Source organism: Loxodonta africana, chromosome 12 (assembly GCF_030014295.1).
Source record: "Loxodonta africana isolate mLoxAfr1 chromosome 12, mLoxAfr1.hap2, whole genome shotgun sequence".
NCBI lineage: Eukaryota > Metazoa > Chordata > Mammalia > Proboscidea > Elephantidae > Loxodonta > Loxodonta africana.
The window spans coordinates 92,187,972-92,201,169 of NC_087353.1; the positions used below are offsets into that span (position 1 = coordinate 92,187,972).

At 43.3% G+C, this 13,198-nt stretch overlaps 1 protein-coding gene across 6 annotated transcripts in view; it reads right to left on the bottom strand.

Annotated features, from left to right (window-relative positions):
* MAD1L1 (mitotic arrest deficient 1 like 1) overlaps nucleotides 1–13,198 on the bottom strand; it is a 492,384-nt gene that overhangs the window by 19,781 nt on the left and 459,405 nt on the right. For 2 of the 6 annotated variants that reach the window (XM_064295954.1, XM_064295959.1), the window contains exon 18: nucleotides 8,576–8,841. The exons of 1 other annotated variant lie outside the window; for it this stretch is intronic. In XM_064295954.1, coding sequence (XP_064152024.1) covers nucleotides 8,662–8,841 — 180 coding nt within the window. In that variant the 3' untranslated portion in view covers nucleotides 8,576–8,661. Of the gene's footprint in view, nucleotides 1–8,572; nucleotides 8,842–13,198 lie in introns of those variants that run through there. 3 more of the 6 variants (XM_064295955.1, XM_064295957.1, XM_064295953.1) reach the window with 3 other exon arrangements.

The window sequence follows — 13,198 nt, forward strand, 5'->3', positions numbered from 1 at the left end:
TAAGTAAATCTTATTAACTACAGTGTTCAGCTTTTCTCTATTTTTTGCCTCCTTAATATATCTGGATATGTCTATATGTTGTTGTGTGCCATTGAATCGATTCCAACTCATAGCAACCCCACGTGACAGAGTAGAACTGCCCTGAAGAGTGCCAGGTTTTTCTCCTGTAGAGCTGCTGGGTAGGTTTGAACCACCAACATTTGGTTAGCAGCCAAGTGGTTAACCATTGTGCCACCAGGGCTCCTATCTCTCTGTCTGTCTATCTATCCATCTATTTATCATCTATCTCTATACTCTATTAATTTAGCTGCTTGAATTTCATCCCATGCAGCCTCCCAGAGCTGTCCCAGCCCAGGTCACTGCTCACCATGTTCTTTTCTCAGCCTTACACACATACATGTCGGGGGGCCCCATGGGGCTGGCCCCCTGGTGACCTACCACCCTATCACCCTTTCTGGTCCAAGCCACACAGCAAAGGGTACGAGGTTGCTACAAAGGACATCTGTCCAGCCCTTGGCTCCAGCAGAGCCTGCCTGGGACCTCCGGCTCCATCTGCACACCCGCATCATCCATGGCTCACTTCTACTTCCTGCGGGTCCCCCCCTCCCCATGAAGACACCAGCTGTTCTTGACCTCTGTGTGTTCAACTCCCTCTGTGCCACTAACCTCCACCTGCCTGCATCTCTGAGGGTCATTCCTGCCTTCCCGGTGATTGTGGGCCAGCATGGGCTTAGGCCCCCTCTAATGTCCTCACTCTCCTGTGGGCTGCAGCCATACCTTCTTCAGGGAGATCTGAACTCCCCTTCTGAGGGTACGCTTGCTCTCCTCAGCCCTAGGGAACCCACCCTGTAGTATTCTCGTTCCATCTTGTATATACTCTCCAATCCTACCCAGCTTAAGAATTCTTTTTTTTAGATTTATATACATCTTTTTTTCCCCTAAATTTTATTTAGTTTGTGGTTGCTGTTATTGAGAGTATACACAGCAAAACATACATCAATTCAACAGTTTCTTCCTGTACAATTTAGTGGCAACGATTCTCACCCTCCTTTTCTGAGTTGTTCCTCCTTCATTAACATAAACTTAGGTTCCTATCTAATCTTTTGAGTTGCTGTTGTCAATTTGACCCCATATAGATAGTTCTCAAAATGGCATAATGCTTAAAGCAGATCTCGTTTACTAGTTAAGCTAAACTATTGCTCGGTTGCAAGATGACTTCAGGGGATATTTTTTGTTTAAGTTTTAAATATTATCTCAGGGCAATTGTTTCAGGGGTTCCCAGCTTCATTACGCTTTATATTAAACTTCCCCTGCTTAGATTACTCTGTGGTTTCTGTCTTCTGATTGGGTCAAACTGAACCTTAAAAAAAAAAAATCTAGAGCAAGCAGGAGGAAGGAACACAGAGAGAGAGAGAGAGAGAGAAACTAGTAAAACTGAAAAGAGAAAAACAATAAAGAAAATTAATGAAACCAAAACTTGGATCTTTGAAATGATCAATAAAATTGATAAACCTTTAGCCAGGTTGCTCAAGAAATAAAAAAAGAAGAAGAAGAAAGAAAAAAATGACTCAGATCATGAATGAAAGGGGGGACATCATTAAAATCCTGACAGCCTTCTAAGGGAATATTACTAGCACCTTTGTACTCCTAAGTTCTCAACTTTGATGAAATGGACAGATTCCTTGAAGGACACAAACTGTCAAAACTCACTCAAAAAAAAAAAAAAAAAAAAAAGAAAGAAGGATAGTCCTATATCTATGAAAGAGAGTAAGTTCATAGTTAAAAAATTCTAGAAAGTAAAATTCCAGGCCTAGATGGTTTCACGGGCAAATTCTACCAGACATTTAAGGAAGAAATGATAGCAATTCTACACAAACTCCTTCAGAAACAGAAGAGGAGGGAACATTTCACACTCATTTTCTGAGGCCAGTATTGCCTGATACCAAAGCTAGACAAAACAAGAAAATAAAACTTCAGACCAGTATCCCTCATTAACATAGACCCAAAAATTCTTAAAAAACAAAAACAACCATCATATGGAACCCAACGATGTCTAAATAGGATAATACGTCATTAACGAGTGGAGTTTATTCCAGGAAGGAAAGATTGATCCAACATTTAAAAAATCAATGTAATTTACCATATCAACAGAGCAAAATAGAAAAATCATCTGTCTTATGCTGGGTTCTCTAGAGAAGCAAAATTAGTGTAGCAAATATGTATATATAGAGAGAGAGAGAAGGGGATTTATCTCAAGGAAATAGCTCACATGGTTGTAGAGGCTGGCAAGTCTTAAGTTCGTGGGTCAGGTTGCAGGCTGGAGGATTCTCGTTACTCACGTAGCTGCAGGGGCTGACAAACTCAAGATCAGCAGGCCAGATGGCAGCCTGCTGGCTCACAGGCTGTAGAGGCTGACAAATCCCAAGATTGGCAGGTAAGCTGCTAGCTCAAATCCCAAGAACGGGAGGTCAGATGATGATGAGCTGGGTGCACAATCCAGAGTGATAGCCTTGGTGGAACATCCATTTGTATACTGGAGGCAGGCCATATCCCCAAGTTTAAAACTTCCTTTCAACTGACTGGCTGCTCATAGCAGATCTCATCATGGAGTTGATTACATCATTCCATAACTGCCAAATTACATTATTACATGACTGCCAAACTACTTCATAACTGCCAAATCACTGAGAAGCGTGGCTCAGCCAAGCTGACACACAACCTTAACCATCATACCTTCTCCATAAGTGCAAAAAAAGCCATTGCTAAAGTGCCACAAATGTTCATGATAAAAGTGGTCTCAAAATTATGACTAGAAGAGAGCTTTCTTAATTTGACCAAGAGTATCTACAAAATAGCTTACAGATAACACCACGTCAATGGTGAAATATTGAACAATTTCCCTGTTTGTTTGTAGACAAAATTAGAATACCCAGTCACCACACCTACATAACATTGTTAGAAGATCCCAGCCATTGCAGCAAAGCAAGGAAAAGAAAAAAAAAAGGTGACCAGATTGAGTTTTAGGAAGTAGATTGCCTTTATTTGCAGATAACATGGTTGTAGGCATCATAAATCCAAAAGAATCTACGAACTGTTAGAATTAATAATGAATTTAGCAAAATTCACTGGACACTATACTAATCCTAATATACAAAACAATGGACTCAAACATACCAGTGATCATAGAGATGGCACAGGACCAGGCAACATTTTGTTCTGTTATAAATAAGGTTGCCATGAGTTAGAGCTGACTTGATGGCAACTAACAATAACAATATATAAAACCATCCCCTGTCAGTTTGTTAGACTGTGGTGGCTTACGTGTTTCTGTGATGCTAGAAACTATGTCACCAGTATTTCAAATACCAGCTGGATCACCTATGGTGGACCGGTTTCAGCAGAGCTTCCAGGTTCAGATGGACTAGGAAGAAAGACCTGGTGATCCGCTTCCGAAAATCAGCCAATGAAAACCTTATGGATCACAACAGGACATTGCCTAATATAGTCCTAGAAGGTGAGCCCACTGGATTGGAAGCCACTCAAAACACACAGTGGTCACAACAATGACCTCAAGCACATCAGCAATCATGAAGACGGCGCAGGAGTGGGCAATGTTTGTTCTGTCGTACATGAACTCGCCATGAGTTCGAGCCAACCCAATGGCAGCTAGAAACAATAACACACACTCATCAGAGTAAAATGGAAAGGATAAAAAATACCAAGTGTTATTGAGGTTATGGAGTGACTGGAACTCTCAAATACTGTTCACGGGGGTGATGTTAATTCAACCACATTAGGGAACGGCCAGTATCTTCTAAAACTGGACATATGCATACCCTCTGACCCAGTCGTTCCACTCCTAGTTATATACACCTCAGAAATGCACACACACATTCACCAAAAGACAAGAATATTCATAGCATTACTATTCTTAAAGTCCAAACCTGGAAACTACCCAAAGGTCCGGAGTCCCTGGGTGGCACACATAATTAAGTGCTCAACTATTAGCCAAATGTTTGGCAGTTCAAACCCACCCAGAGGTGCCTCAGAAGAAAGGCCTGGTGATCCCCCTCTGAAAGGGCACAGCCTTGAGAACCCTATGGAGCAGGTTTGCTCTGCACACACAGGGTCGCCATGTGTCAGAGTCGACTGGAGAGCAACTAACAGTACAGCCCAAGTGTCCACCCACAATAGAATGAATAAACCATGACCTGGTTATACAACGGGTTCCTCTGCAGAGATGACAACGGAGGAACTGGAACTACTCGCAACAACATGGCGGAAGGTCACAAACGAGCTGAAGAAGGCAGACACGAAAGAATACTGCTCTATGATTTCATTTACATAAAGTTCAAAAGGGGCAAAACTTTCACTGGGGCGGGGGGGGTCACCCTTCAGTGGGTTTACAGATGGTTTCTGTGGCTTGGTCAAGGCTTCTTGTTCCGGGTTCTGGAAAATTCATTGAGCTGTACCTTTATGATTTATATACTTTTATTCATATTTGTAAGGAGCTCTGGTGGCGCAGGAGTTAAGCACTTGCCTGTCACCTGAAAGGCTGGAGGTTTGAACCCACCCAGTAGCTCCTGGGGAGAAAGACTTGGCCATCTGCTCTGGTAAAGGTTACAGCCTAGAAAATCCTATAGGGCAGTTCTACTCTGTCACATGGGGTTGCTCTGAGTCTAAAATTGACTCAATGACACCTGTCATGGATTGAATTGTGTCCCCTCCCCAAATATCTGTCGGCTTAGCTGGGCCATGGTTCCCAGTGTTGTGTGAAGTGCCCACCATTTTGTCATCTGGTGTGATTTTCCTGTGTGTTGTAAACCCTGTCTCTATGATGTGATTAATGGCAGTTATGTTAATGAGGCAGGACTCACTCTACAAGATGAGATTGTGTTTTAAGCCAATCTCTTTTGAGATATAAAAGAGAGAAGGGAACAGAGAGACATGGGGCCCTCATACCACCAAGAAACAAGAGTCAGGAGGAAAGTGAGTCCTTTGGACCTGGGGTCCCTGCGCTGAGAAGCTCCTTGACCAGGGGAGATTGATGACAAGGACCTTTCCCCAGGGCCAAAAGAGAAAAAGCTTTCCCCCAGAGCTGACACCCTGAGTTTTGACTTCTAGCTTACTAGACTGTTAGAGAATAAATTTCTCTTTCTTAAAGTCATCCACTTGTGGTATTTTTGTTATAGCAGCACTACATGACTAAGACAACACCTAACAACAATTTGTATTTGTTATACTTTAATAAAAATTTACATTATAAAAGCTCTTAGGAAAATAGAAATAGATTGGAACTTTCTTACAGTGAAGGGAAGGCCCATCTATAATCTATCTATAATCTAAGATCAAAGACCACAGCATTCAGTATGGATTACACCTCAACATAAAGAAAACAAAAATCCTCACAACTGGACCAATGAGCAACATTGTGATAAATGGAGAAAAGATTGAAGTTGTCAGGGATTTCATTTTACTTGGATCCACAATCAACAGCCATGAAAGGAGCAGTCAAGAAATCAAAAGACGCTTTGCACTGGGCAAATCTGCTACAAAGGACCTCTTTAAAGTGTTAAAGAGCAAAGATGTCACCTTGAAGACTAAGGTGTACCTGACCCAAGCCATGGTATTTTCAATTGCCTCATGTGCATGTGAAAGCTGGACTATGAATAAGGAAGACCGAAGAAGAACTGACACCTTTGAATTGTGGTGTTGGCGAAGAATAGTGAATATACCATGGACCGCCAAAAGAACGAACCTAGAAGAAATACAACCAGTATGCTCCTTAGAAGCAAGGATGGCGAGACTGCGTCTTACATACTTTGGACATGTTGTCAGGAGGGATCAATTCCTGGAGAAGGACATCATGCTTGGCAGAGTACAGTGTCAGCGGAAAAGAGGAAGATCCTCAGCGAGGTGGATTGACACAGTGGCTGCAACAATGAGCTCAAGTATAACAACGATTGTAAGGATGGCTGAGGACCGTGCAGTGTTTTGTTCTGTTGTGCATAGGGTCGCTATGAGTTGGAACTGACTCGACGGCACCTAACAACAACAACAACAACAACAATCTATAATAATGAGACAGTAGAAGCATTCTCTTTAAAAAAACAATGTTGCAAGAACCTAGAAGCTCCTCATGTGCCCCTCCAGTCTCTGCCTACCACCCAAGGGTAACCACTATCCTTAATGCGTGTGTACTTTAGTAATTAAGACAGTTTGGCCTAGATCCTGGGATAGACATAATGGCCAAGGAAGATGAGTAAAAGCTCAGAAACAGACCTGCTGGTACGTGGAAACCTGATTTATGACATTGTAGGCAGTGGTAGACCACTCGGGAAAGAGTAGACCATTTAATAAATGCTGCCGAGACAATTAGCTATTCATGTGGAAAAAATGAAATTGAATTTCTCTCTCACATCATAAATAAAAATCACTTGTGGAAGACAATGTAAGAGGTTATCTTTATGACCTCATTTTTTAGGGAAGGCTTGCTTAAACAAGACACACAAAGTGTCAACTATTAAAAAAAAATAAGATTGATAAATTTAACTGCATCAACACTGAGAATTTTTGTTCAGCCTAACAAAAAAATAACAGAAAAAGGGTGAGAAGGCAAGTCACAAAGTAGGAGACAATATTTGCCACACATAAGCCAGCAAAGGATTAGTATCAGAATAAATAAAGAACTCCCAAAAAGTCAATGAGAAAAAAACTCCACAACCCACAGAAAAATGGATGATATGAACAAGTCTTTCACACATGAGGAAACCCGAATGACAAGTAAATATATGAAAAGATGTTCTACCTCCAGAGTTGCCAAGGAGATGCATGTCAAGACCCCAGTGAGTCGCCATTTTGTACTCAATGAGTTGGCAAACTCGGAAAGCCTGATAACGCAAAGTGTTGGTGATGATGTGAACCACTGGTAGAGGAAATGTACATTGGTCTGGGCACTTTGGAAAAGTGCCTCAGAAGAAAGACGGGACCATCTAATTCCAAGAAATCAGCCACTGAAGACTCTATGGTGCACAGCTCTACTCTGACACACAAGGGGTCAGAGTTGGAAGCTGACTCCATGACAACTGTTCTTTTTTGTTGTTGTTGTTTGGATCTTGTAAAAGGGAGTCCCTGGGTGGTGCAAACAGTTAACGCCCTTGCTGCTAGCCAAAAGGTTGGCGTCCACCCAGGAGTCCTTTGGAAGGAAGGTCTGGTGGTCCACTTCTGTGAAGTCAGCCACTGAACACTCTGTGGAGCCCAGTTCTATTCTGACACACCTGGGGTTGCTGCCATGAGTCAGAATTGACTCCATGGCAACTGGGTTACTGGTATCTTGTAAAGCTGGACCTTTGCATGTGGTGACCCTGCAATTCTTCTCGTTAAATCCTCAATAAGCTTTCGTACCAGAGTCAGAGGAGGCAGGTACAGAATCTTCACAGCACATTGTTGTAGCAGCAAAAAACTGCAAACAGCCCATTGATGAGTGAATCGATATAGTCATACCATGCGATCACATACAACAGGGAAAATGAACAAACTATAATGCACCCAGCTATATGGGTCAATATGGGTCAATCTTAGAGACATAATATTGAGTGTGGGAAATTTGCATAGGATTACGTATAAAAAAACCAACAAAACCTAAACCTCTTGCCATGAAATCAAACCCATCTCATGGCGACCCCCACATATTACAGAGATGAACTGAGTTCCACAGGGTTTTCTTGGCTGCAATCTGTACGGATCACCAGGCCTTTTCCCCGTGGCACTGCTCGGTGGGTTTAAACTGCCAACCTTTCAGTTAGCAGCCGAGTGTAAACCTTTTTGCATTCTGAGAGCATTTCCCAGGTTTGTCCCCAATTCCTGGTCCAACTTTCCACAGCCTCTGTTTTGCCACGTGCTGCCTCCGATGGGTGGCTTTGTTCTGTTCTTGCCTCATCCTCAGACCTTTGCCTCACCCATCCAGTGTCCCTCTCATTGTGTTTTCCTTGAATGAAGATGGCACCTTAAAATTACCAATTCCCCAGTGACTTAAACATTGTCCTGGATCATTAATCACTAAACTAGAACTGAACCCCCGAAGCCCCTTGCTGAGGTCTAACCAAGAGATGATCCAATGGCCACGGACCGGTGGGTGTCCTTGGAAGACGGCCAATCAAAGTGGTCTTGCTTTTGTGACATTTCTGGTCCCCTCTCTGGTACCTGGGGCCAGGCATGAAGCTGGTGTTCACAACAGCAGAGAACAGAGGGAGAGTAGCAAAGAAAGAAGCTTCTCACTGACTGTCGAAATTACAGCCATGGGAGGCCATGTGGTGTGGAAGAAACAGGCTCCCAGAATGTGTCATGTCGGGCAAACCACCCGTTGTCTCTTGTTGCAGGATCTTTAATCTCTGAGGGGCTCTTACGCCTGGAGAGGAACTCTCACTGCCATTTGTGCTTTGTTTAATGATCAATTCACTAATCTTATAAATCTATTAAGCATATTTCCCTAAATATTTAAACACGCTTGCCCAAGTCAGGAATCCAAACAAAAAAATTGAACCACTTAAAAATTTCCCAGATATTTCGATATTGATTACAAACTTTATTTAATCAAATCCTTTGAAACATTTAATTAAAATCACAAGGCTAATAGATTTGCTTACATTGCTTCAAATGCCTTTAAAGCTTGGTAAAACCCACACAGGGCCAGTAGTGGTTCACTGATAGAATTCTCACCTTCCCTGCAGGAGACCCGGGTTTGATTCCTGGACAATGCATCTCACGTGCAGCCACCGCCCGTCTGTCGGTAAGGCTTGTGTGTTGCTGTGATGGTGAGCAGGTTTCAGCCGAGCTTCCAGACTAAGACAGACCAGGAAGAAAGGCTTGGTGAGCTACTTCCAAAAGCCAGTGAATGAAAACCCTGTGGATCACAACAGTCCAATCCATAACTGACGATGGGGATGGCACAGGAGTAGGCAATATTTTGTTCCATTGTACATGGGGTCGCCATGAGTCAACAACAACAACAAAACACACACAAGTTTTCACAAGCACTTAAAAACTTAATACTGGGGGGACGGGGAAATTTTGGGGACTAGTTTTTCTAGTGGTGGCGGTTACACAATTGTATGTTTTGTGAAGATGTGTTGAACTGTACACTTAAAAGGGTGAATTGTACTGTATGTAAATTGGGTTGTTGTTAGGTGCCATTAAGTCAATTCCAACTTACAGCAACCCATGTGACAGAGAAGAACTGCCCCATAGGGTTTCTAGGCTGTAATCTTTATGGGAGCAGATTGCCAGGTCTTCCTCCCATGGAGCAGCTGTGTGGGTTCAAACCACTAACCTTTTGGTTAGCGGCCAAGTATGTAGCCCTTGCACCACCAGAACTCCTTATATAAATCATACCTCCACAAAAAAAGAAAGAGAAACCTGACTGTGCATACGCCGAAGCCAGTTACAAACACATCAAGACCATCGGTCTACACCTGCTTCTTCATTATTGCTACTTTATTCTTATTTCCTTTCTGTGATGACAATCTTCCAGAAACAAAAGAGGACACTCCTCAGATCCCCCAGCTACAGGGTCTGGGTCCTCAGCTGAGACACCACAGGAGTGTTCTACCCAAGTCCCTGCCAGCCACGGGAGCCTTTGTTACAGCCACAGTCACTTGCTGCCTCAAGGGGGTTCTTAAAGCCCCACTCTGTCCTGGGGGTGGCAGTGTTTTGGGGCCTGCAGCATTGCTGGGGTTTTGGCTTCACCCACATCACATAATCCATTGGCTAATAATCACTCCATCCACCTGGGCTGTTGGCACCATTGGAAATGATTTGTTGCTGTGTGCCTTCAATCCTATAGACCTGATTAACATCATAATTAACAGGGTCATTGTGAAGCAGGTCTCCCCAAGATGGGTCTGTAGGTTGGTGTTCAACTTGGGAACTTTGCTTCCCTGTTGCCTTGGCTCTCTCCCCTTGGTTATCATGGGTAGACCCAGGGCTGCCCACCTACAGAACCCCTTTCTCCCTGGGTCTTTAGGTACGATTGCTCTTTGGCTGGAGCCATCCTGTTCTCATTGTTGTTGGGTGCCATTGAGTCGATCGTGACCCCATGTGAAGAGTAGAACTGCCCCATAGAGTTTTCTAGGCTGTAATCTTTACAGGAGCAGATTGCCAGGTCTTTGTCATGTGGAGCTGCTGGTGGGTTTAAACCACCAGCCTTTTGGCTAGCTTGCTCCCTCCAAACAAACATAAAACAGTTGCCATTGAATCAATTCAACTCATGGTGACTCCATGTATGGCAGAGTAGAACTGTGCTCCATAGGGTTTTCTGGGCTGTGACCTTTTGGAAGCCGATCCCTAGGTCTGTCTTCCATGGATCCTCTGGATAAGTTTGAACTGCCAGCCTTTTAGTTAGTAGTTGAGTGCATAAGGTTTGCACCTCCCAAGGGGACTCCTAACTTTTCCTGACCTTATGTGGCTCACTCGAAGTTCACTCTTCTTGTTGTCGTATGCTGTCGAGTAAATTCCAACTCATAGAAACCCTATAGCAACCCTATAGAACAGAGTTGAACTGCCCTGTAGAGTTTCCTAGGCTGAAATCTTTACAGGAACAGATTGCCAGGTCTTTCCTCCTACAGGGTTCAAACTTCCAGTTTGCACAGCATACGTCCTGCTTTGGAAATGGACCCGAACTAATAGCTGAGTGTTGTGGTATTGGTGAAGAATAAGGAGTATATCATGGATTTCCAGAGGAACAAACAAATCAGTCTTAGAAGAAATACAACCAGAATGCCCTTAGAAGTGAGGATGGCGAGACTTCAGCATGCTTACTTTGAACGTGTTATCAGGAAAGACCAATTGCTAGAAAAGGACATTGTGTTTGGTAAAGTAGAGGGTCAGCGAAAATGAAGGAAGCCCTCAATGAAATGGGTTGACATAATAGCCTCAATAATGGGCTCACACCTACCAGCTGATGGTGAAGAGGTGCAGGACCAGGCAACACTCTGTTCTGTCGTCCATAAGGTCGCCCTCAGTCGGAGCTGACCCAACAGCAACTAGCAATGACAACATTATATTCACCCTTCTTTGTATTGAAACTGTGCTTTTATATAACTTTATGTTAACCTTTTCCTTTTTAGTATCATTATGGATTTGTGAGAAATCCTGGTGGCGTAGTGGTTAAGAGCTACAGCCGCTAACCGAAAGGTTGGCCGTTTGAAACTACCAGGTGCTCCTTGGAAACCCTATGGGGCAGTCCTTCTCTGTCCTTTAGGGTCACTATGAGTCGGAATCGAATATACCATGGACTGCCAAAAGAATGAACAAATCTGTCTTGGAAGTACAACCAGAATGCTCCTTAGAAGCAAGGATGGCGAGACTGCGTCTCACATAATTTGCGCACGTTGTCAGGAGGGACTGGACCCTAGAGACGGACATCATGCTCGGTAAAGTAGAGGGTCAGCAAAAAAGAGGAAGCCCCTCAACGAGATGGACTAACACAGTCGCTGTAGAAGTGGGCTTAAGCATAACAACAATTGTGAGAATGTTGCAGGAGTGGGCAGTGGTTCGTTCTACTGTAGAGTCGCTATGACTCAGCCGACTCGATGGTACCTAACAACAACAACATGGATTTGTGGCTTGTCACAGACTTAAGTTGTCCCAGCAATTTTATTTATTTACTTATCTATTTATTTTGGTGCTAAAGTAGCCACAATCTGGGCATCAGAAGCTCTTTTAAGCTGGCTTCTCCATCCTCTCATATACCCCTGAGGCCTCCTTGCTTTCTGGGGACATCAAGATGTCCTTTCTAAGAGATGTGGCCAGCTGCCCTCTGAGAAGTCCAGGTTCCAGGTAACTGTGAATGATCACAGGGACCAGAGTCAGGTGAGAGTGAGTGGGGCATGAGAACTGGGGGAGCCAACTACTGCTGCTGCGCTTGGGCCACGTTAGGTGCAAGCCAAATTCTTCCACCTTAATTCTGGCATCACTAAGCCCATTGCATTTGCCCCAATATAAAAGCATACAGAATGCCTAATTCACGTATTCATTCAGCTGTAATATCTGGCATCTTGCTGTTTACAATTCCTGTACCCCCATTGTCATGTTGCTTTCCTAACAGCCCTGGATCTCATTTCTCACACGGCCATGACCCTCAGAGTGTGAGCTGGTAAAACCTTCTAAAGAGTAATGTGGCCACATGGACCAAAGCCAAAACCAAACCCACTGCTGTCTAGTTGTTTCCAACTCATAGCAACACTATAGGACAGAGCAGAACTGCCTCATAGGGTTTCCAAGGCTGTAAATCTTTACAGAAGTAGACTGCCACATTTTTCTCTCTTGGAGAAGCTGGTGGGTTAGAACCTATGACCTTTTGGTTAGCAGCTGAGCACTTTAACCACTGTGTCACCAGGGCTCCTTATGCAGACCAAAAGCCTCCAGATATTCTTAGCGTGGACCAGTGTCTTCCCACGGAGTGTGCGTGTAGAGGTGTGGGCAAGGCTTTCAAGGCAGCGCTGTTAAAAAAAAAAAAAAATCTGCTGGCAAACTGGATGTCCATCTGTAAAAAAATGAAATAGGACCCATACCTCACACCATACACAAAAACTAACTCAAAGTGGATCAAAGACCTAAATATAAAACCTAAAACAATAAAGATCATGGAAGAAAAAACAGGGACAACACTAGGGGCCCTAATGACATCACGAAGAGAATACAAACCATAACCAACAATGTACAAACACCAGAAGAGGAACTAGATAACTGGGAACTCATAAAAATTAGACACTTACGCTCATCAAAAGACTTCACCAAAAAAGTAAAAAGAGAACCTACACACTGGTAAAAAATATTTGGCTATTACATATCCAACAAGGGTGTAATCTCTAAAATCTATAAAATATTTCAACACCTCAACAACAAAAAGAAAAATAAACTCAATTAAAAAAAAGTGGGCAAAGGATATGAATAGACACTTCACCAAAGAAGATGTTCAGGCAACTAACAGACACATGAGGAAATGCTCGTGATCATTAGCCATTAGAGAAATGTAAATCAAAACTACCAGATACCATCTCACCCCAACATTACTGGCACTAATCAAAAAGAAAAGAACAAATGTTGGAGAGGATGTGGGGAGACTGGGACTCTTATGCATTGTTGCTGGGGATGTAAAATGGTACAACCACTATGGAAAACGATATGGTGCCTCCTTAAA